Genomic DNA, 23689 nt, shown 5'->3' on the forward strand with positions numbered 1-23689 from the left:
GGTCCAATCAGCTCAAGTGAGCTTGGTTGTGTGTTTTCTTATTGTTTTGTGCACGCAGACAATGAACTCATTTTGTGTATCGAGGGCAAGGTTGGGTGGGATTAAAAAAAATTCGGAGCGCTTTCATGTTGGTGTGTAACTGTGAATGTAATACAATCATTGATTATTTTTGAAAAATTATCTCGGTAACATAATTTTTAAACCTGTATGAAGTGTCATCATTGTTTTCTTGTCATTTTGTTATTATTACTTGGGTATTTGAGTTCTCCCAATGTCATAATCGGGATCTGCCGAACATTCGATTTGTGTAAATTTTGCTTATCGATTGGTGATTGGCGGCATGCCAATCGAACCATTTGATCAATCGATGTTTACTCCCAGGCCTAGCATTTATGTGCATTTGTGTGGGCTTAAAAATACGCCACAATGGGGCTCCCTTGGCGTCTCTATTTCATGAAAAGGCCGTCGCTTCCGCGCTCCGCGAGGGAGGGGTGAACCCCCCTCCCGCACCCACCCCCCGGGAGTGGCAGCAAAAGTCCCCGACATGGGTGAATTTTTTTCTGGCGAGAACGCTGTGTAGGAATGCATTTGATGTCATTGGTACGACCTGCCACACTGGGGAATATTTCGGTTTGAAAAAAAATTTTATAAGGATTTTTTTGGATGTTCAATCCTAATCTTGTTTGGTGGATCAACTTTTTTTGTGTATGTATGCATATCGTAGTGACGATGATATGATTACAATTGAACTGTTTGAGGGATCATCTTGTATCTTGGTTTATATGTGCATTTTGGAAGGATGATGATCCAATTAGATTTTGGGGTCACAAGATAAAGTTCACAGCGGTCATCACCTGAAAATTTTTAGGAGAGTGTAATTTTAGTCTTACAATTGTTTATTTGAGTTATAAGATATGATATTGATATGTTAGTTTACAAAGTATAATTAATTTCTTTCCAATCTTACTTTATATTGATATGATACTGATATGTCCAGTGTAATTAATTCCTTTCCAATCTTTGATAGGATATCGATCTGTCCAGCTGAAGAACGGGTATTCTGAAGAGCTGGAACTAGCTACACTCTTGGTCCATGTTGATAGGAGGGTCATAGGCGTAAGTCTTAGGATTTATCTTGCTCTCTTAGCCATTCTCAATATATGCATCATTTCTGTTTTCTTGCTGTGAATATGTTTATTTGACTCTGTATGTTGAAATGAGGAATTGAACAATGATGAATCATAATGGTAGAGATGAAACGATATTAGATATCACACTTTTTGTGCATGTCTGTCATGGAGTTTGAGTTATTTTTTATATTTATTTCACCATGTAAAATGATATTCACATTGATGACAATATAGTGTTACATTTGCAGATAAGAATCTATAGTAGAAACATGGCTTGAATGAAATTAAGTGTTCATATAGTAATAGAAACAAAAATTAATATATATTAAAATAAAAATTTAAATCATGCCTCTATGCATATTAAGCTAAAGAAAAGGAAAATCAAATACAAAAAACCTCAATGAATGTCAAAATCTTTATACATGTAATAAGGAATATTTTGAGGGAAGCAAGTTGTGGAGCAAGATGATTTTTGCTTATCCTGATATTTTGATGAAACACAAGTTAGGGATTGTATGATACATAACTATGGCCTTTGACCTTGCACAGGAATGTGACGACAGCGACCTTTACGCGTCCATTCAGATGTTGAGAGAGAGGACGCAAGAGCTGACTGCTGTGGTCAATACCATGGACAGACCAGACATGGACAATGGTGCTGGGGGCGGAGAGTCGGACGCGTTCCGTTTGAAGACGGCAGAGCTGAATAACTGCCAGGAGGCGCTCTTCAATCTCCAAGAACAGAGAAAGTGAGAACGATGCTAGATTAGGCTGCAGTCATACCAATGCAACTGACTCCAGACTACATCAACGTTTTTACGTTGTTCTGAATGGCATGTCATTGACTGTTTTGGAGTTAGTTTTATTGATGTGACTGAGGCATTGACGGAGGGATATCTTCATCCTAGGATGAGGTTTCAGGAGATCCTTCATAATGTCATGTTATCCCATAAAACCACTATGGCTACACCCATTCAGTCTGCTATCATAGTAGTGAATTATGAGAGCTTGATTTGACAGTTTCTGTATTCCCAGTGAAGTCACCGGAAGGTTTCTAAATGTTCATTTGTTGAATAATGTGTCCCTATTTCTTTTCTGAATTGATTCTGTTTCTGTTAAATTGTTATTCTATTATACTATTCCCTTCAGTGGATTGTAATATTTCATTTTTGTTTCGTTTGTTTGCTTTTTATTGCAGGCAACGGGTGGAGAAGAGAAAACTTAGAAAAACAGCAAGCAACAGTCAGAGCCGACTTCCCAGACCTTAAGATGAAATCGCAAAAATCAACAGTAAACTGATCATTGATTTTGATCCCATACCAGAAGGTGTTAGAGAGTTCTTATCTTCAACTGGAAAGTGAAGAAGTTCTTGTGGAATTCTCTTATGGCACTGTACTTATGAATATCTACCAAGGGAGCTCACAGGATTGACAAGATATGGTCATTGGAGGAATGGAAGCTGCGAATCTTGGTTCAGTTTGCATTCACTTTGATTACAGATTATCAGATGAATGTCATCTGTACATTCTGTGATGATTGTGTAGTATCAATTGACCATTATCTTTGCGTTCATGTGATGATTGCAGATTATTAAGTGACTCATCTGTACATTCATGCGATGATTGCAGATATCTATTGACTGTTGTCTATACAATCAGTTGATGATCGCAGATTATTGAATGACTGTCATCTGTACATTTACATGGTCATGATTGCATATTATCAAATGACTTGTCTATACATTCATGTGATGATTGCTTAGTGTCAATCATATACATGTATGAATTCATGAGTGGAATGCAGATTCTCAGATGAATGTCAGCTATCCAATCATGTGATGATTGCAGAGTATCAATCAACTGTCATCTATAAAATCGGGTGATGATTGCAGATTATTTAATGATCGTAACCTATACATTTAAAAGCTAACGATTGCAGATTATCAGAGGACTTTCATTTATGCAATCATGCGATGATCATTGCACAGGAGGATAATATTTTGTCTTGTGGACAGAATTTAAGTGACTAAATATAACCTTCTCTGGAGTGTTATCGTGGAAATGCAGAGTATAATCTCTAATATGCTTTTAATCCGTTGAAGATTCATTTTATTTTCATACTATATATGCCCATTGCGGATGGGTTTGGGATTTTTTTTATTGTGATAGCCACATGTTGAATGTAGATGATGCATGTGGGATATTTTGGTTTATGTACAAAAAACTGTCCAACATCTCGTTGAGTTCATGTAAAGTCAAGTGGAATTTACCTAAATGGATCATGTCTATTAACATAACTTTTAGTCTTGTTGAAAGAATTTAAGTTTTCTATCCTCTCTTCTATTGATGTAAAGTCTACCTGAATGATCTGTTAATGTGTATTGATCTATTAGGTTGTAGTCACATATTGGCATTAGACATTACTGGGACCTGTTTTACAAAGTGTTGTGATGTATTTATATCATTCTCAAACCGAGATTGATCTCAAATTGTGTAGTTAAGTAATATCAGATTAGATCTCAATCTGTGTTTGATTTGAATCAATCGCAACTCTTTGTAAGACAGTGCTCATTTCATTTTTATGTGTGCAGGATAACAACTCATCACCATGGCAATGCCATATAAAATAACCAAACATTTTATTATAAAGTCTATCTCTCTACTAAAAGGAATTATATGATATATATGTGTAATGATACAATCACATGTATGAAAAAAATAATCTACATGAATCTAAGAGACTCATGCAAAAATACCAAGAACAATTGTTGTAAATCCATTAAATGTTTATGATTTGAAGAAGAAATCTTGAGGGATTTTGGTACAGGAAAATTGTTCAATGTTTTAACCAAAAATATTTTTTCTGGGTTGAGTTTGAGTAGATGTATTTGTATTTTGGATTATACAAACATGGTGCATTTTTTTATATGTAGTGTATGTAATAGTGGGAATATTGTGGTGTAGTGCTTCTGACTTTCGCCTTTCAGTCAGTGTCGTGGGTTCAAATCCAAGCAAGATATTTATCAATATTGTTCTGTACATGACCAAAGTGCAGTATGTTAGTCTTTGGCAGGATTATCATTTTCTTGAACACTTGTCTGTCGGGATAGGCAGCTTGGCTATAGCCAGAGTAATAATCACAATTAGCGCCTAGAGTACTCTGCAGAGAGGAAGCAGGTGTTTTGCTATATATTATTATTTTTTGTATTTTTATTTTAGTAATGAAAATTTGCAAAATGCACTGATTACAGCATGCATAAACATAATGAAAAGTTAAGTACTTCAATAATCAGCAAAAGCTGAGAGAATAGATTTAAATGAGAGTAGATTACAATCAAAATGTCTTTTTCATATCCTGAGCCTTGTATCAATTCAGTAATTACATCACATAAACAGAATATAATGATCATCTATGATCATCTTGTAGAACCTTGATGTGTGGGAGCATTGGCGTAGTGGTTGCCTTGTGACCAGAGGGTTGTCTATTTGATTCCCACTGCGATATACTTTTGCAAGGCATCAATCCATACCTTGCCACTCTCCACACAGGTGTAAAATGGCTGCCTGATATTATGCGAAGGCCTACTTAGTATGTTTAACAATTTGAGTTTTTATACTCTTGATATTTTTTTATGCACCCCAGGGAATGTAGAAAGTTTATACATTGTGTGTTTGCAAGCCAGAATAAGATAACCTGGGTCATATATCTTTAAAGTGCATAAGTGTTCCAATGTTTCAAGTGCTCTATTACAGTGAAATACTATTACATAATAGATTTCATCAAACAAAGATGGAGCGTTCAAGTCCAGATCAGGCGTAGTGGAGAGGTGCAATTATCGGCCGATTTTGTTTTGAGTTGACCTTGAAAATGCTTGAAGTTAACGAGAGGGTTTCCTGAAACTGCTTAGAAAGTGTCGCAGTAAAACAGCCATAACTTTTGTCAATGACCTATTATTGGAAAGAAGAATGATTACTTTGACTGTTCATCTCGTTCGTTTTGCTGTTTGTGGAGTAAAAGTATAAAAAAAATGTCAAAGAACTCTCCATAAAAAAATAAAATAGTAGTCGAAAAAATCGCTTAAATTTCACATTTTCAGTGTAAATTTCAGTCTGTGGCATGAATGAAACTGAGATATGTCAGATACTGTGTGAAAAATCAAACTCTTTGCGATTTTCAACACAAGAACACAGACACCGAGTCAACCCATTGAAAACGATGTCATCTCCCAACTTCAGTCCCGTATACTCACTTTCTTGAGTGTTCTAAAGACGGTGAAGCACAGTCATTGGCAATGCCAGTACAGTGCAGTGAAGCTGCCATGCTAGAGTGGAGTGTGCAAAATCTCTATTCATGTATCAGACAAATTGACGAGAAATTGGTTTTGCAACGCAGGTATCAGCAAGTTAACCAGCGAAATGTGACCTTTTGTAAGCTTCATTTCATCACTGATCACAGTCATCGTGTATGTCTATAAAGTAAAAGACATAATTAATATAGACAAGGAAATTACTGTGCTTACCTTGTACTTTTTGAATGCATGGAAATACGTACCATAACAGAAAGGCTAGTGATTGATTGCAGGGCTGAGTCCCATAGGTAATTGCACTGGTTTCAATTGTGTATGATTAGTGATAACAATCCATTCTAACGTAATGTGTGATAGGGTGTGCCTCGTGGTGCGTGGGGGACAATGAAGTTGGGTTTGCTGGTATAAAAAACTCCTTGTTATTTTGTGCCATAACCCCAATTCCATACATTGATTTCTCACAAAATAAGTCTTTTGGCACAGCAAAACTTGGCATGCATATTCGATAATATCTCGTGAATATGCACAGTGAATCTCATGAATATTCAATGCAAGTTATAGATATGTCTGAAAAAGTTTGAAAGTGCTTTTAGGAGACAACGAAAATGAAAGTAAGCGAGAAATTAACACTTTTTGAGAGTTTGATATAATTTTTTCAGGATTGAATGATATCATTTTTGAAAAGTCCTGAAAATCTGAGGAAATTTCGTTTACATACAGTGAAAATACAAGCAAGTGAATTTTTCATGAAAAAATGAACTCTCTCCACATGTGCGTGAATGACCGTTAGAAATTAAAAACAAATCAGCCGTTTAGGCCGAGTTAATTGCATCCGTCCACTGGGCCTGTGATGAGATGATATCACTAAGCTCTGTAAGGTATTCAGTAGAACTCAGATAAAGTGAATCATAGTAACATGAAAAATAAGTTGCAAACAACTTCATTTCATTATAATTTTGCACTAACTTCTGACAAGGGAACCCAACCTTTTACAACAAACAACTTATTTGTATACATAACAAGTAAATTATGAAACACATTGTTTAAGTGCGACTCTAATTCACACTTAAATCTTTTTTGAAATATCCCCCAGTTTACTTAAACTTTCACCTATCTGCTGCTCTGTTTTGGGGTTTGTTGTTTTTTTAATTATATCTTACCATTTTCTTGGGTCATTCGCTTTTAAATGAATATATATACATCTTTGTTTTGTAGCCATGCAGCCAAAATGTTTTCTCTAGCTTCTCAATTGTGCTGTCTCCTCAGATCCGATTGACTCTGTTAACATTGCTGAGCCTTGTTACGCCTTAAAATATGAAACGTTTCATTTTGCAAAGTATTGGGTATTCTATGAGTTGTGAAATGTTAATGAAACGTCATTGTTATGCATATCTGTTTGCCTTATGAAGTTACCACTAATAACACAATTTTTTTTTGCTCTCTCTCTTTCTCTGTCAGTGGTTGAGGAGTTCCATTAATACTGGTGATTGTCAATTTAAATGATTTCAATAGAGTTCTGCCACCACATTGCTTTAAAGACCCAGACCTCACCACAAAGTGAAATTGACATATCATATACCAATCGAAGGCTTATAAATTACTTAACACAGAAATGCAAGCTTTATGCATTTTTACCATGTATTAGCCAAGTATTTTGTATAAGAATAGCTCCATCTATTAGGCTTTGAAAGTAGGCTTTCTTGTCCATGCTTTCACCAGCCTCGAGACCGTTACGTCATGTTGTGATTTTATAGGTTCTATCACCTAGATATATCATAAATATCTTTTCCTGCAAGCTTGAATTAATGGAATCTACAGCTTTGACTACTTTTTACCATATTTATTTTTCTCTTATTTGGCACAGCTTTTCATTTCAGTTGTCATTTTCACTTTTAGCTCTTATCTGAGTCTTTATCCCAAGGAGGTTAAGTGTCTCCTCAAAGAGATAATTTAGCAATTTACCTTTCTCCTGAATGAAGAATATGATTATAAAGAGCAAATTGCACTGCAAAAAAATGATCCCATTTCCAATGATGTATTTTGTGTTGTTCATGAATAAATACTTTTTAAAGTGAGCTAATTAGTAACACTTTAAACCACTCTTTCAAATTGCAAAATTGGCAACTTTTTGTTACAGTTTTGCCATTATCATTCATTTTAAATATTGTTATATCCATATTGGAATTTTGAAATGGATGGAAAGGAATAGAATTTTTTTGCCAATTTGAGGATCAATACCAGAATGAAGTTTAAAAAGTTTAGCTTTTGAAAGGTGTATTATTTCATAGGTGAAACACAGTAAAACACAGTATAGACCCACAAAAAGACAGTAAAACACTGTACAGATGTGGTATAAACCCATTAATAGCAGAAATACTAGTATCACAGCATCGTACTTTATGAGAGCTGTCTTTTCGCCTTGTTCTCTAATATTCATGTGCAGTATTTTTTTTACTTTTTTTTAGTAGTTATAACCTACATCAAAGTAAAGTCAATTGACACCTGTGCTGATGAATAAACTGTTGTCTAGTATAAGGTATACTATTCTTGTATGCTATTCTTCTTCCCAAGCTTTGACCTGTATTACCTTAAGCTTTAATTGCAATATTTTATATGGATATGGATAAAGAGCGATAACCACAAAGAAATAATCATGTCAACACTTAGTAGGCTTTGGATGTATGATATTCTTATATTTTGTTCAAGTGATGTTAATTTGATTTAAATGTGACCAAAATAATCTAACCAAATAGTACCTACTTATCATATGTAAGCCATTCATTTCAAAATTATCTTTTGGTATATGTGGAAATTGAGACATATAATAAATATATGCCGCTGGAAAACAAGACTATTGTATATGTGTGTATATATATCTTATGTGTGTTCCACAATCTGTGTTATGATTTATGGGAAATTATTAAATCCTTAAAGGGAAAATTCTTCCTGATAGCAGGTTTTTATAAAAGCACAAAAAATTAAGATATTTGAATGATTTAATTATTGGTGGAGTTTTGATGAAAGTCCATCAAAGAGTAATGACTTTTGAATTTATTTTCATCATATTCGTTTTGATCTTATTCCTTAAAAAATTGGAATTGAATTTATATTAAATGATATATGGAGAAGCTGCTCGCATGTGACATCACGAATTAAAAATATCTAAAATTCATAACACTAATTACGTAACAATGCGTAACAATTAATGCAACACTATTTTTTAATGGATTTTAATCAAACCTTCACCAATATTTTTCCCTAATTTTCTGCTTTTATTAAAACAAACTTTTTGTCAGGGTGAAGTTCCCCTTTAACCCTAATAAGTCTGGGGGACTGATTAAGCCCCCTCAACATTTTCTGTGATACATGTAAATCTCTATGTGAAAAAATGGTGCCACAACGTGCCACGACTCTTTCCTTTCAAGTCTTGCGCAACTTTTGAGATTAACTGTGTGATGCCAGAGTACGCAGTACTTCCTTTCTTTCACCTCTTTTGCCATTTCTTCCCCCCCACCACTTTCTTCCCTCTCATTTCCATTTCTCTTTATTTTCTTTCCCCATCTCCCTTTCTATTCTCTCTCTCTCTTTCATTTTCTAACCCCTCTCTCTTTTCTTACCTTTATCATATCCCTTCTTATTTTTAAGGGGGAGGGGGGCTAGGCTCTTTCATCCCTCATGAATCAGTGCCTGTCCAGAACTCATCCTAAGGTTTTCTTTCTTTGAGGTGTTCACACACTTCCTGCAGATATTTCCTCTCACACAATTTAGTTGATAATTAAAAAATTTTCTTGCTTAAACCCCCATTTCATAGAGAGCGAGACTTAGGTAAGACCATGAAACTTGCTTGATCTTACAAAGCTCTTTTAATGAATTTTCAAAAGATCTCTGAGGTCTTTCACAAATACTGATTTATCTTTCAGTGGTCTCCATGTTCTCCAAAACTTTTTGAAACGGTTCAAAACAGTTTTTCAGCAGTCTTTCATGAAAATGGTATTTTGATGGTCTTTCAGCGGTCTCTTGATTAACTTTCAAAGGCTCTTATTAGTCTTTCCATGATCTTTTGACAGTCTCTCAAGATTTTTGCGGAGATCACTGAAGACTCATGAGATCATTAAAAGATCATTGAAACTCAGACCAGGAAAAGTCCATGGAAAGAATTCTGAAAGACTAATGTTGCATAAAAGACCTCTGATAGACCATTGAAAGATATCTATAGGACTAGTCTCAGTCCAGTAAGACAAGAAGTGTCAATCAGTCTTTTGGAGTTCTTTGAGGAGTCTTTCGGAGCTACTCCATAGAGAAGACAAGTTTTAGTGATCTTGGAGACTGCTATAAGACCTTGTAAACTTGTGGTCTTTCAAAGGTCCTTCATAAGTCTCCCTTCTGTAGAATGGGGGCCTTATGACAAACATATCTCTGTATGTACATGAAAGATATGTTTCTGATGGTCAGATATAATCTTCATGCCATTGTGCAATTCTTTATATGGCCATCACCTTTGGATGCACCAACAATTTCTGCATGGTCTTTTCTGTACAACAGAGTACCGAAGTGTGACGTCAATCCGATTTCATTTTGTGCACTTCAGCATTTTCATGACCATATTTTGGAAGAGCATAATAGAACTCCACACACCAATCATGCTGGCTCAAGGTACAGGTGTAGCGCCAAATCTAACTCTAATCGTCCCCAGCTTTTGAATTCAATGTGAATAAGACTTGGGGCACCTGTGGACCGACTTACATCAATTTTGGCTTGTGGATGTTTTTCATCATGCTCCTTTGAGACATGATATGAAAATGCTGAAATGCACAAAAGGGTGTTTAGTGACATCATCGCTATAATACTCTATTCCCCTGATAGGCCAAAGTACATGTAAACAAAATTGGAATAAGACAAACTGGGCATTAGACTTTTTCAGAATTAGACATCTGCTTCTATACTGATGGAATATAAACCACTCAAATCACCAATCCATTTCCTTGGAGTCAAGACCAGGCAAAACGTTCTTTTTAATTTATATTCAAGGGAGCTATTTCCACAACCTCCTGCCTAAATTAGCAACATTGGATAAGCCTTTAACATTGCAGTTAATAGGGATTTTCAGGGGCTCTTTTGAGCATGTCAGGGGTTAAATCACCTTGAGCCCCTATGTAAATTTTTCCTGGTCAAGACTTAGTCTAAATCCACATGGTCTAATCTTATAAATTATTTTTAAACAATTCATATAAAAAACATAAGAAGCACATTGTGGAAGTTTTCAGGAAAAATATATAGCATCTTTAACAATGAACTATACATCGAAGGCAATTCATATATGAGTAAATGCAAGGGGTCAAGTAGTCAGTTCTAATCAGACTTGACACACAGAATGTATGCACAAACTTCACACCCTGGGGAGTATTCAAGCTGTTCTCTGCATTATGAGGTGCTCACAATGTTGTATGAATTATGACGATATTTGCACCAAATAATGAAGAAAAGAACAGTAATTTTGAATTCCAGACCTTGTGTACAGTACGTATTTCAAAGGGCAGGGATTCATTCACTTGCCAATTCATTTGAGCTTATAATAGCAGTGCACAAAATCTCTTTCATATGGGGCTTCTTTCTGGAGAATCAACTGAGAAACAGAGTACAAATGAATCTGCCTTTCCCTGTGGACCACATAAATTCAATCAAGGTGAAATTCCACTTGGATGACGTGAATAATGCATCATGTTCTGGTCTGAAACATTGATTCCGCTTTAATATTCATCTTGGAAGGTGTACTTGGTCAGACTTCACTCTATTAATGTTTCTTTAATTTCTGTGTGTCATCTATCCTTTTTGTCATCTTGTAGATGGGATTGGACTTGAGGGGTGCTGTCATTGCTGGTCTGCTGCCCTCTGTTGACAAAGAATAACCCCACAATGATTAGGGAGACACCAAACCACCATTTCAGTGAAAGTGTTTCGCCAAAGAGAAGTTGACCCATCAATCCCTGTGAGAGAGAAAAGAGATAAATGTTGCTTTTGAAAACAGGGTAAAACAGTGAAAAAGGGGCACAAGCAAAACATTATGGAGATAGATTTCTCTACTTGAAGGGGAATTCAATGTTTCTAATAATATTACTTTTGAAAGTAGGAAGAAAGATTTCAAAATTTAGAGGGGAATTTAATGTTTCTACAAATTTTTTTTTAGTATGAAGAAAGATTTCAAGATTTGAAGAGGAATTCAATATTAATAATAAAATAATTTGTAACAGGATGAAAAAAACATTAAGATTTGGAAAGGTATTCAACGTTTATGATAAAATGAATAGCATAAAACATTTCAAGCTCTTCTTTTTTTTAAACTCACAATAAAAAAAGAATAAAGGTTTGATGAGCTTGTTTGTCATGGTAGCATGGAACCCTTTTAAAATCAGTTTTTAAGCTTCAATTCAATTTACATTTGTTTTACTTACACTAAATATGAGGTTTGATGAGCTGTTTGTCATGGTGGCATGTAATGATGATGGACACAGCTGCATTGACTTGGTAAACAAAGTCCACATTAGTCCATTGAAGATAAAAATGAGAGAAAACACTCCTATTCGCATTGCAAAAGCAATCTAAAAAAGAGAAATAAGAGATAGCAAATGTGAAGTTATAATTCCACTGACACCCCATGATAATTCCCTTTGTCTGATTTATCATTTTTCAGTCATTCGGATGGAACTTATACTATCTTGAAAAATCATGCATAATTATGTTTGCATTCATATTCCAAACACACAAAATTCAACTCAATTCATTATAATCAGTAGTCAGTGAAACATACATTTATTTTCAATTCAAGCATTTGATTTTCCAGAACAATTCATTGGTGATTTCTTGAAATATCAGTATCCATATATTGAAAATCCTAAAATTTTGTTATTCTCCTTTAGTTGATATCAGAGTAGTGACCACCAAATGACCTATGACCTAGTAACCTGAAATCCCACTCATCCATTTGCTGATACTTAATTAACTATTATATAACATAAATTCTGAAAAACAGACTTATACTTGTAAAATTACTTTGAAAATTCAACAATGTCAAAGTTCATCGACCCTAAATGACATTTGACACTAATCATGTTACCAGCAACTTGTACAAGATGATCAGTGATACTTGAATACCCTTATGTCCAAGTTTCCTGAAATACATCCTCATATTTTTAGTTATGATGATGTTAAAAAAAATAACCTTAGTGAAGATTTCAATGTTGATTCCCCTTGATGGATCATGATCAGGTTCAGTGACCCTAAATGACAAAGTGCCATTAAAGGCATTAACATCTTCTAATTTGAATTTTGCCTTTAGCAGTCAAACAAATTTTGTGGTCTCAAGGGATCAACTTAGGTAAAAGTTAAGTGTGCATCGATAAATGAAGAAGCAAAAAAAAAAAGAATAAATAACTTTAGAAAGAAATTTGTGACAATAATCATAGATAAGCAACTTGATGAATTATACTTACCACAGAACATGGTGGTATTAAATCTGACTGCACAATCTCATGAAGATAGCTACAGAATTCTGCAACCTCCTCCCCAGACATTGCCAATTTGGCACATAATGATGCAGTGGCAGCACAAACACCAGCACAAACCGACAAGATAAGACCATGTGTCACACCCATGGCTCTCTGTAAAATATAAAACAACACATTTCATTACTTTATCTTAATTTCTTTACTTAAAATTGATTTTTTTTTTACAAACTCATGGAGATGAATATCATTGGCATGATTGCATCACAATAACATTCAAAGGAAAGGAGTCCTTCAATGGCCTCTATGGCCCATACTGACTAAAACTTCAGACTATTGGCCCCATAGTCTGAAGTTTTAGTCAGGTTTGACTTAGACCACGGACTAACTTTGCTAAAATTATAGGAAGTCAAAAAATTTGCATAACATTGCATTTTAAAAACATAAATTGATCATAACTCTTGTAATATATAGGCCGCAGTTAACTTTATCAAAGTTAGTTTGAACAAAAAAATTCAACAGTTACAATTTCATCAAAATAATATGACTTCAAATGGAAAATGCTATCGATTCCTTTAATTCCATTTGTCTTGGTTTTCCATTCAATTTGATGCAACTTTAACTGATTCTCCATGAGTTTATCAAAAATAAAGTCAAACTTGAAAATAATGCACAACTAATATTTTCACAGTAAGTAATTTCAATAAAATGTTATGATGGTGGGGCCGAAGTCTGCACACCTAACAATTTGATTTAACATGAATTTCTTCTCATTTCAAAATTTTTCCGTTAATAATGTTCCCTATATTATTAAGAGTAAGTGTACCAAATTTCTCAATAAAAAATGAAAGAAAATATAGGATTTTCTTGAAAAAAAACCCTCAGGCAGTCATTTTCAGATTGAAAAAAAAATGGTGCCCACTCATTCACTTTGCACACGATTCAGGGATTTTGATGAGAAAGGCTGCATTTTGAGGCCGTCACATTTTTTCCCACCATTTTGAGTCAGATTTTCTTATGAATACCTGTCTATGTATTGCATGTATAAAGTTTGTGCTCATTGCGATCTTCTTTTACTAGAATCGCGAAGATATGCATGTGCACAGTCAAGCCACTGCACAGACTTGGGGGAACTTGCCAAGTATTAAATAGAAAATATAAATCTGTGAAATGCCACAAAGTTAGGCCTATATTATAACCTAGTTATAATAAGTTTCTTTAGGATTAGTCGAGTTTTCATGAAAATATTGGCAAAAGATCGGCAAATTTGTCACCGTTAGCGCCCGTTTTGAAGAAGGCAGTGTATACAGCCACACGCGTGTGTCTTTACCATCCAGCCACACGCGTGTGGTTATATCCAGAACACCCATCTGTGGATACCGCCACACGCCGCCAGTAATAACAGTAAAACACGTACTGGTATGTAGGTCTGACCGTCTATATCACGATCAAAATAACCTCATTTCTTCAATAAATTCTTACATTCTAAACCCATTTGATATCCTTAGATCGTTTCAATTTCATTCTCACCGTCTTCTCTCCTTGCTTTTCTTGTCTTGTTACAAACGGTCGTCTGTTTAACAGCAAATTCTCTTTTTCTACTTGTGTCGATTCTGGCTTCCTTCGCGGCGGCGGCAGACCCATACAGCGTCTACTACTGCGCTGCGCTAACGCTGTATGGGTCTGCCGCCGCCGCGAAGGAAGCCAGAATCGACACAAGTAGAAAAAGAGAATTTGCTGTTAAACAGACGACCGTTTGTAACAAGACAAGAAAAGCAAGGAGAGAAGACGGTGAGAATGAAATTGAAACGATCTAAGGATATCAAAGGGGTTTAGAATGTAAGAATTTAATGAAGAAATGAGGTTATTTTGATCGTGATATAGACGGTCAGACCTACATACGTGTTTTACTGTTATTACTGGCGGCGTGTGGCGGTATCCACAGATAGGTGTTCTGGATATAACCACACGCGTGTGGCTGGATGGTAAAGACACACGCGTGTGGCTGTATACACTGCCTTTGAGGAAAGCAACAAGCATCACGATATCACCATTTTACAAGCAGAAATCATCAAAAATGTGACTTAAATGTGGTACTAACCGATTCCATAGCATTTTGCCATCAATCTGATATAAATATTTCATTTTTTGAGCTTGAGTCTTTGTCACACGCACGGTTCTATATTTCCACCTCCATTCACTTTGTACACAAGTGCGCGTACACAAATCTACGAGTGGTTCCCAAAACCACGATTTTGCCATAATATTTATTTTTCATTTAAAATTCAAAATCAGAACATTTACCGCCTTAATACCTCTTGAAATAGAAGACGTGTCGAGTCCCCGGTGCAACAGCTTGGTCGGTGATTCACTCAACTCAATGTTTGGTGCACAACCCAGGCTACTTTTCCAACACACGCAAAAGCAAACATGTGGGATCAATAAAATGTTTTTCTCCAAAGAATCCTCTGACTAAATAAGAGAAAACACAGATATACATAGGGTCTACTCATGATATAATCGTCATGTTCCTCAAAATCTCATAAATACAGCTAAACTTAAGGTCCAAGGCGGCGTCAGACAGACGGGGAATCGAGTAAGGTAGGCTTTGCCATCGAACGCGCAATTGTTTTGAGACTCCCAGTCCCAGAGTTGGATCGGGAATGTTCTGCCAGGCGATCCTTAGTTTCACTGGGTAAGAAAAGTCTTTTGTAACATATATGTCCGTCTGTTTTTAAGAAATACGAAATCTAGATGCGAATAGAGAATTAAAAGAGACTTAAAGAGAGAATATATTTTACAGGAATTGAGGAAAATTAACGTTTTTCTTCAGTGATTTATGGACCAGGGAGTCATTAGTTTACCTCAGTCCCAGTAACTTCGATTCTAGTATGGTTTTGTAACCAGGTCATATACCCAGTTGTGTGTCCGGACAGGTTGTGTGTCCGGACGATCAATTTTAGAAAGTCATTTGGAAAGATTTACAAACTAGTTTTCATCAATTTTTAGTACAAATTGTTAGGAAATATAAAGAACAAAATAGAAGATGATTACAAGTATTGAATTCAGAATCATATTTTTAGTGTAGGCCTAATCCAATTCCAAAGACGAAAAAGAAGGCTTCAAAAATATAAACTGTGTCCGGACACCCGACCCCCATCCTACTATCTAGACTAGATTAGGCCCTAGATCGTTTATGTTTGGACCTCATTGGTATGGTAGAGTGACCTTAATTCCCATTGACATGATTGATCAAGATTTCAGGACCGAAGAATTTAAACCGGGGGGGGGGGGGGATGTTAAGGGTATTTTGAAACTATTACAGCGACATGATTATATTGGGGGGGAGGGGTGTGAAGGGTATTTTGAAACTCTATTAGCGACATGATTATATTGCCTTATTTCATTTTTAAATGAATGAGTCTGTGTGTAATAGAGAATGACTTCCGGGAAATAACGGCGACCCGCATTGGCTCGCAGAAGTATCAATTTATGTGAGGACATGTTTCCAAAATCCATTAACATTGCAAAATTGCCCCCAAATCCCCATTTTTAGACCCCTTATTTCTTATGATTTTAAGGAAATGCGATTGTGACATTTTTAGTGCGAGATGCGGTATTTAGATAAGAAAATTTCACTTTTGTTCGAGATTTTGGCATTTTGCCCATGTCATCTGATGATTTTGTTGTGTGATAGGGAGCTAGTGAATGTGTGGAGTGCATGTATAATTGAGTTTGTGGCTGTGTTCAGTGGTATTTTGCAAAGTATGCTGAACGTTTTATTTTGTGTTGAGCTGTGTGGAGTTAACGTTCCAAGGCTAACGGCAAGGGCAAGGCCGGGGGCATGTGTGAAGTACATTGCACTGTATGTTATAAATGATACCACATACCCCAGCTTAATGATTTTTCTACTGCATGTGCGCACTTTTGTTAATCTGCCGATCCATTTATTGTATTTACACCCTATTAGTGTGAAATGATATTGATTTTTTTTGATACAGTATTCAATAATGAGTGATATAAAAAAGTTTTTAGTATGGATTGGAAGTTACATCAATATGAGATATTAAGTTTTTGTCTCACCTGCGAAGCAAGTGAGACTATAGGCGCCGCTTTTCCGACGGCGACGGCGGCGGCGGCGGCGTCAACATCAAATCTTAACCTGAGGTTAAGTTTTTGAAATGACATCATAACTTAGAAAGTATATGGACCTAGTTAATAAAACTTGGCCATAAGGTTAATCAAGTATTACTGAACATCCTATTAGAGTTTCATGTCACATGACCAAGGTCAAAGGTCATTTAGGGTCAATGAACTTAGACCATGTTGGAGGAATCAACATCGCAATCTTAACCTGAGGTTAAGTTTTTGAAATGTCATCATAACTTAGAAAATATATGGACCTAGTTCATGAAACTTGGACATAAGGTTAATCAAGTATCAATGAACATCCTGCATGAGTTTCACGTCACATGACCAAGGTCAAAGGTCATTTAGGGTCAATGAACTTTGGACGAATTGGGGATATCTGTTGAATTCCCATCATAACTTTGAAAGTTTATGGATCTGATTCATGAAACTTGGACATAATAGTAATCAAGCATCACTGAACATTTTGTGCAAGTTTCAGGTCACATGATCAAGGTCAAAGGTCATTTAGGGTCAATGAACTTTGGCCGAATTGGGGATATCTGTTGAATTCCCATCATAACTTTGAAAGTTTATGGATCTGATTCATGAAACTTGGACATAATAGTAATCAAGCATCACTGAACATTTTGTGCAAGTTTCAGGTCTCATGATTAAGGTCAAAGGTCATTTAGGGTCAATGAACTTTGGCCGAATCGGGGATATCTGTTGAATTACCATCATAACTTTGAAAGTTTATTGGTCTAGTTCATTAAACTTGGACATTAGAGTAATCAAGTATCACTGAACATCCTGTGCGTGTTTCAGGTCACATGTCCAAGGTCAAAGGTCAATGAACTTTAGCCGAATTGGGTGTATCTGTTGAATTACCATCATAACTTTGATAGTTTATGGATCTGATTCATGAAACTTGTACATAAGAGTAATCAAGTATCACTGAACATCCTGTTCCAGTTTCAGGTCACATGATCAAGGTCAAAGGTCATGTAAGGTCAATGAACTTTGGCCATGTTGGGGTTTTTTGTTGAATAACCATCATATCTCTGTAAGTTTATTGGTCTAGTTCATAAAAAGTGGACATAAGAGTAACCATGTATCACTGAACATCTTGTGCGAGTCAGAGTAGTATGCAAAGTCAGCACTGCTGCTATATTGAACCGCGTGATGCAGGTGAGACGGCCAGAGGCATTCCACTTGTTTAGTGTAAAGGACCTCTTAATAAATAATATTTTGTATTAAACATTGGCTTTTGCCATTTCTGTCCCATTCAGTTATATCTTTAATTAGGCAATTTTCCCATTCGTTTTGTACAAATGAATGTTAATTTATTACCCAATTTGCATATTGTTATATTTATGGTCCCAAGAATTACAGATATGAAGTAAACTTAAGAACTCTGCACCTCTGTGAAATTTGGTGATTATTCGCCTATCCCTGTTCAAGTTATATAATTTTCGCATATTAATTAGGCAATTTTCCAATTTGTAATGAATATTTAATTATTACCTCATTTGCATATTATTGTATATATGCTCACAAGAACAACATGTATGAATCAAAATTTCAAACACTACATCTCTGTGAAATTGTGTGATTAATTGCCCATCCACTTTCAAATTAAGCCATTTTCGCATATACTAGCTGGACTTCGTCATTTTTTGCCAATTTCCTCTGGGTCCAAAGGTGAAAATCTGTGTTTTCCCCATATTTTGAATTCCTTTAATATGAAAACGAAAAGTAGTTCGGACCCAATTTTTCAGGTACTTGTTGGTGGTTAACATGTTAGCTGCCCCAAGGAAAAGCAACCTCTATACTTCATCAAGTTTTAAAATAGGTAGCTTTATAAAATGCAAAAAACACATTTTTACCATTTTGGTCACTTCTTGGCAGGAAATCTGCCTTTTTACAAAATTTGAATTTGCCGTATCTCGGCAACCCTTGGTCCAATTTTTATGATCTTAGTGTCATTTTACTTGTGTTTCAGAGCTTATTTCTGTCATCTATTTAAAACTAGATTTACAACACTTCAAATTGTTGGGTGGCATCCCTATTGGAGTGGTCTAGATCTACCGGTAATGAATTTATGATGATGGGGTGACCATAATTTTCACACTTCAAAAATTATCATGAACTGATGAAGGTGATATTCTCCAACAAGGCAACAATTCCTATGCACCCCCACTGAGTCATATAAAATTATTCTTTCAATCTGATGGTTTAATCAGACTTTTCAACTGATATAATCTTAGGAATGATATTTGGAGTACCAGTAATTCACTTCGAAAAAGGGAGGTACAATTCCAATTTTGTGCACCCCCCCCCCCCCATGGACATGCAGCTGCCTTTGATTATTCTGGCTACAGTGTTCTCTCTCATTTCTATTTTGATACCTGCCAGGACACACATGTGCTGCAGCTGTGCATATCAACCAGAATAAATTTCTACTAAAGCACCTTCATCTTCTACCGGCCAGATTCTTTTGAGAACCGATTTGTGCTGGAAATTCATTCATGTTTTACTAGGAAAGACCCATGAAGGTAAGAGTCATATTTTCATATCTTATTCCTTCATCTGAAAATGAAAATCTCACTGAAAATTGAAAAATATTTGGTACCTGACTTATGGCAATAGAAACCACTTCATGCAAATGATTTATTTCCATTTGGTACAAACACATGGTCTACTTCTCAGATAGTATATCACATGGGCTAAACCCGTTTGGTCTATTATAGCTTTAGTCAAATTGCCATTTGGTCTACTCTACACTTGGTCAAATACCCATAGTCTTATGTTCAGTTGTTTTACTTTTCCCTTATTCTTGTTTTCAACTTTATCAAATGAAAATTTGGTTAAAAAGCAGTTCACCTGATCACATGTACACTGTATGTTAGACCAAGTTGAAGTGGGTGTAAAGTAGAATTATACAGAATGGTATATGATCTATTATACAATGTAGCACTGACTCATTTTGACCTAGTGGTTAGTATGCAATCTATAGGCTATGATGAAATTACGATTTCATATACATGTAAAATAAAAGAAAAAAGAAAGTGGGGACATGACATCATCAGCCATTCTCATGAATTTATACAACTGTTTTAAAAATATGGCTAAAATTAACAATTCAATGAATATTTGTTATCAGATTCTGATGAGATTTTCAGCATGTTTTTTTGGTAAATTTTACTCTTTTCATTTCAGATATAATTATTTTCAGTCTGAAATACCCCTCGATTAATCCTTTTTCATATCCAGACTAACGAGCCTTTAAGTTTTCAAACCTTGAAATAATAAACATAACCCCTTGATTACCTAATATGTTAAGCCCATGAGGGCCATCTGCACCAGCCTGAGTTTTCAAATTAGTGCGCTATTTCTGATGCGGCAAATTATCCCAATCTGAACAATCTCGAGATTATTTGTAATGGAGATGCAATTATCATGCTAGTTCGTAGGATTTATCTCAAGATTGCAATCCCAAGTCAACTTGGGATTATTTGCAAAATAGCACGCTATTTTACGAATTATCCCACTAATTCGGAGATGCAGACGTACTTGGAATTATTTATTCACGGCGTCAGACCATAATGCATCAATGCTTTGCTTGAGCAGGAATTGCCCTTCAAGATTGAGCTAACTCGGGCTGGTGCAGCACCATCTACAGTATGGTGCACATCTTTTCAAAATAACCTTTTGTTGATGTTCCTCAATTACCATCAGCACTTGGATATGGTGTACACGGACTTATCGTCATTTATAAAGGTACATGTACCAAGTGACGTTTTAACACTTATCAGAGCAAATAGTGACCTTTAGAATTCACAAAGCTTATGATAGAAAGTTTTGCCTTGCATGCAGTAGGCTATCTTAGCAATACAATCAGGGTTTATCATCCAAAAAGGACCTTTTGCGTACCATATTTATGTTTTCTCAAATATGTAGTGTATGATGACAAGCTATTGGGCACTGTAACATGTAAGAAAAGAAAAACAAATTTGTTCATGTACACATCAACTTTATAGCAAAATCAACCATATCTCGCATCGTAGAGCCAAAATTACTGTCTCATATCAATTTTTTCCCCAATTTTGAGCCTGTGTATTTTTATCATTAGCAATCATTTGTTATTGTTTTACATGTACCAATCAGAATTGATTAAAATGATATGAAAACTGAACAGATAATTTGTTTCTTTTGTGACTCTTAACCAAAAAATTTCCTTCTGTATATTTATGTATAATTACTTGAATAATAATGGTTTTGTCTTAAAATATTTTGTATCTTCACTCCACCCACATCCTCATATTTATATGACAGACCCTGTTCCAGTGTTGTCAATTTAATTTGTGTCTAAAAGTGTCTTCTCAAAAAAGAAAAAAATAAGTAGTAAAAAAAGAATGAACCACTATAAAAAATTAAGTGGATGACCTCATGCCTAAATATTAAATGACAGGAAATAATTTTGCTGTACAAATTTGAATAGCATTTTTGGTCATAAGAGAAAAGCTGTTAAAGGTCAAGTCCACCTCAGAAAAATGTTGATTTGAATCAATCGAGAAAAATCAGGCAAGCACAATACTGAGAATTCCATCAAAATTGGATGTAAAATAAGAAAGTTATGACATTTCAAAGTTTTGCTTATTTTCAACGAAAATATATGAACGAGCCAGTTACATCCAAATGAGAGTGTCGATGATGTCACTCACTCACTATTTCTTTTGTTTCTTATTGTTTGAATTATACAATATTTCAAATTTTACGAATTTGATGAATAGGACCTCCTTGCCTGAAGCACAAAATGTTAAAATAATGGAATTCCACGTGTTTAGGGAGGAATGAAACTTTATTTCACATGACAATGAAGAAAAATCAAAATATTTCATATAATAAAATACAAAAGAAATAGTGAGTGAGTGATGTCATCAGTTCCCTCATTTGCATACCGAAAGAGATGTGCATATCACTGTTTTGAGAAATGAAGCGAAACTTTAAAATGTCATAACTTTCTTATTTTACATCCGATTTTGATGAAATTTTCAGTGTTATGCTTGTTGAATTTTTCTCTTTTTATTCAAATCAAGTTTTTGTTGGGGTGGACTTGTCCTTTAACTTAGTACTGTAATGTGCAGTCCTATGTAAAAATATGCTATACAAAAGACTTAATGTGTAGCAGTCAAACTGCAATGTGATACCAGGAAATTTATTCCTCGAATGATAATGATAATGATAAAAGTTCTTGTTTATACACCCCCCCCAAAAAAAAATGAGGAAAAGTAAAACCTGTTTTTTAGTGAGACAGATTTAGGTAAACCCTGATTGTAAAACAATCTGTGAATATGCTACAAAAGTGGGAGTGGAATTACTAATATACAAGTACATGTTAATAAACCTGTCTAAAGCTCTGGTTAAGAGTCTATATTGTGAATTATACCTGCATTTATAAACATTTCTTACAATAGCGAAGTTCACCCAAAGAACACCAGGCTGGTTTTGATAAAAACAGGAAAATTGAACTGAATATTTAAGTGAATGTTTAGTGAATAAACCGATAAATTTCAATTTTGTTATGTCATCTAATCTGCTCCTCCATAATTTCATGTGATGTGATTATATAATAAGCAATTTTTCTCTAAAATTGAAAATATTACCTGCTCTTTCAAGAAGGATATCGTTGATTAGACACATTATTTGCAACATGCTGTTAAAAAATATATATTTTCATTCATAAAGAATTGTTAAAGGGAATTAAGGAAGTAAAAGTACCATGACAAATCTGGCAGCTGCATGCATGTACAGTAACATCACAAAATACATGTAAAAACACTAGAAATTTGCAGCTCTGTTATAGATTTCGATGAATCTTTCTTTGGTATATTTCTTTCATTTTCTGCTTTTATTGAAAACCAACTAGATGTCTGGATGCACTTACCCTTTAGTTAATTCAATATCAACACTCTTTTGGTAAAACGTTGGTGATGCATGAGGAGACACCATCATTGTCCTTGATTAAGAGTCCTTCTGCAGATCAAATATTGACTGAGATACGTATTTGAAATGCTTCTTTGCAGATCATGTATCTTTATAATGAGAGAATAAGTGTTCTGAACTATTATATTACCATCTCTTCACTTTATTGCTCATACAGGGTATTGTGCAAACATGGTGAATACTGGGTAACCAATTCTGCAGCACCCCTATCCTCCCCACCCCCTTGGGAACACATGGAAGTATTCTAATTCCTCAGCTCTATCGGTATTTTTCTTTAAAAAGGCATTTCATTGTCACTGGATCAACAGCACACTCTATTTCACACATTCTCGAACTGTTGATTAGCCCCATCTATTGTCATATTCCTTCTCTATCTTAGCACATCTTCTCAGATTCTATCCCAAGTTACAATACAGCTCTCAGATTCTTATCCAAATTACCATAATCAATGAAGCAGATTTTAAATCAATATGTTCTTTGGTTTAAGCTATGAATTATTGATCTGTGTTTATACCACTCTTGGAAAGGATATATTACGGTAAGTCATTGGCACTCTTGGTTTTGGTTACAAGCTTTAATACTAATAACATTCTGGTGAAATAAAAGGTACTAGCAAC

General features: G+C 35.1%; 3 protein-coding genes across 7 annotated transcripts in view; 2 read left to right on the forward strand and 1 right to left on the reverse strand.

The window, feature by feature from the left end:
• The window catches only part of LOC121407285 (1-phosphatidylinositol 4,5-bisphosphate phosphodiesterase gamma-1-like), an 85548-nt gene extending 77261 nt beyond the window's left edge, over positions 1-8287 (forward strand). For all 3 annotated transcript variants that reach the window (XM_041598267.1, XM_041598268.1, XM_041598269.1), the window contains exons 31-33: positions 1028-1116; positions 1680-1879; positions 2329-8287. In XM_041598267.1, the coding sequence (XP_041454201.1) occupies positions 1028-1116; positions 1680-1879; positions 2329-2398 (359 nt within the window). In that variant the 3' untranslated portion in view covers positions 2399-8287. The remainder of the gene's footprint in view (positions 1-1027; positions 1117-1679; positions 1880-2328) is intronic.
• A 993-nt stretch (positions 8288-9280) lies between these two features.
• Positions 9281-15338, reverse strand: LOC121407287 (transmembrane protein 42-like). Of its 2 annotated transcripts, none has more exons than XM_041598272.1 (4): positions 15251-15338; positions 12924-13091; positions 11886-12032; positions 9281-11420 (listed from the first exon to the last, which is right to left on the reverse strand). In XM_041598272.1, exons 2-4 carry the CDS (start codon positions 13083-13085, stop codon positions 11253-11255), a joined length of 477 nt encoding a protein of 158 aa, XP_041454206.1. In that variant the 5' UTR covers positions 13086-13091; positions 15251-15338; the 3' UTR covers positions 9281-11252. The 2 variants fall into 2 exon arrangements, with proteins under 2 accessions (XP_041454206.1, XP_041454207.1); XM_041598273.1 differs by having other exon boundaries at positions 15240-15323.
• Positions 15339-15543: 205 nt separating this feature from the next.
• The window catches only part of LOC121407286 (calcium-transporting ATPase type 2C member 1-like), a 36729-nt gene continuing 28583 nt past the window's right edge, over positions 15544-23689 (forward strand). Inside the window, exons 1-2 of one of the 2 annotated variants that reach the window (XM_041598271.1) lie at positions 15544-15630; positions 19482-19621. In XM_041598271.1, coding sequence (XP_041454205.1) covers positions 19616-19621 — 6 coding nt within the window. In that variant the 5' untranslated portion in view covers positions 15544-15630; positions 19482-19615. Of the gene's footprint in view, positions 15631-19481; positions 19622-20731; positions 20847-23689 lie in introns of those variants that run through there. The other variant, XM_041598270.1, reaches the window with a different exon arrangement.

This window comes from Lytechinus variegatus, chromosome 2 (genome assembly GCF_018143015.1).
Source record: "Lytechinus variegatus isolate NC3 chromosome 2, Lvar_3.0, whole genome shotgun sequence".
NCBI classification, from domain to species: Eukaryota; Metazoa; Echinodermata; class Echinoidea; order Temnopleuroida; family Toxopneustidae; genus Lytechinus; species Lytechinus variegatus.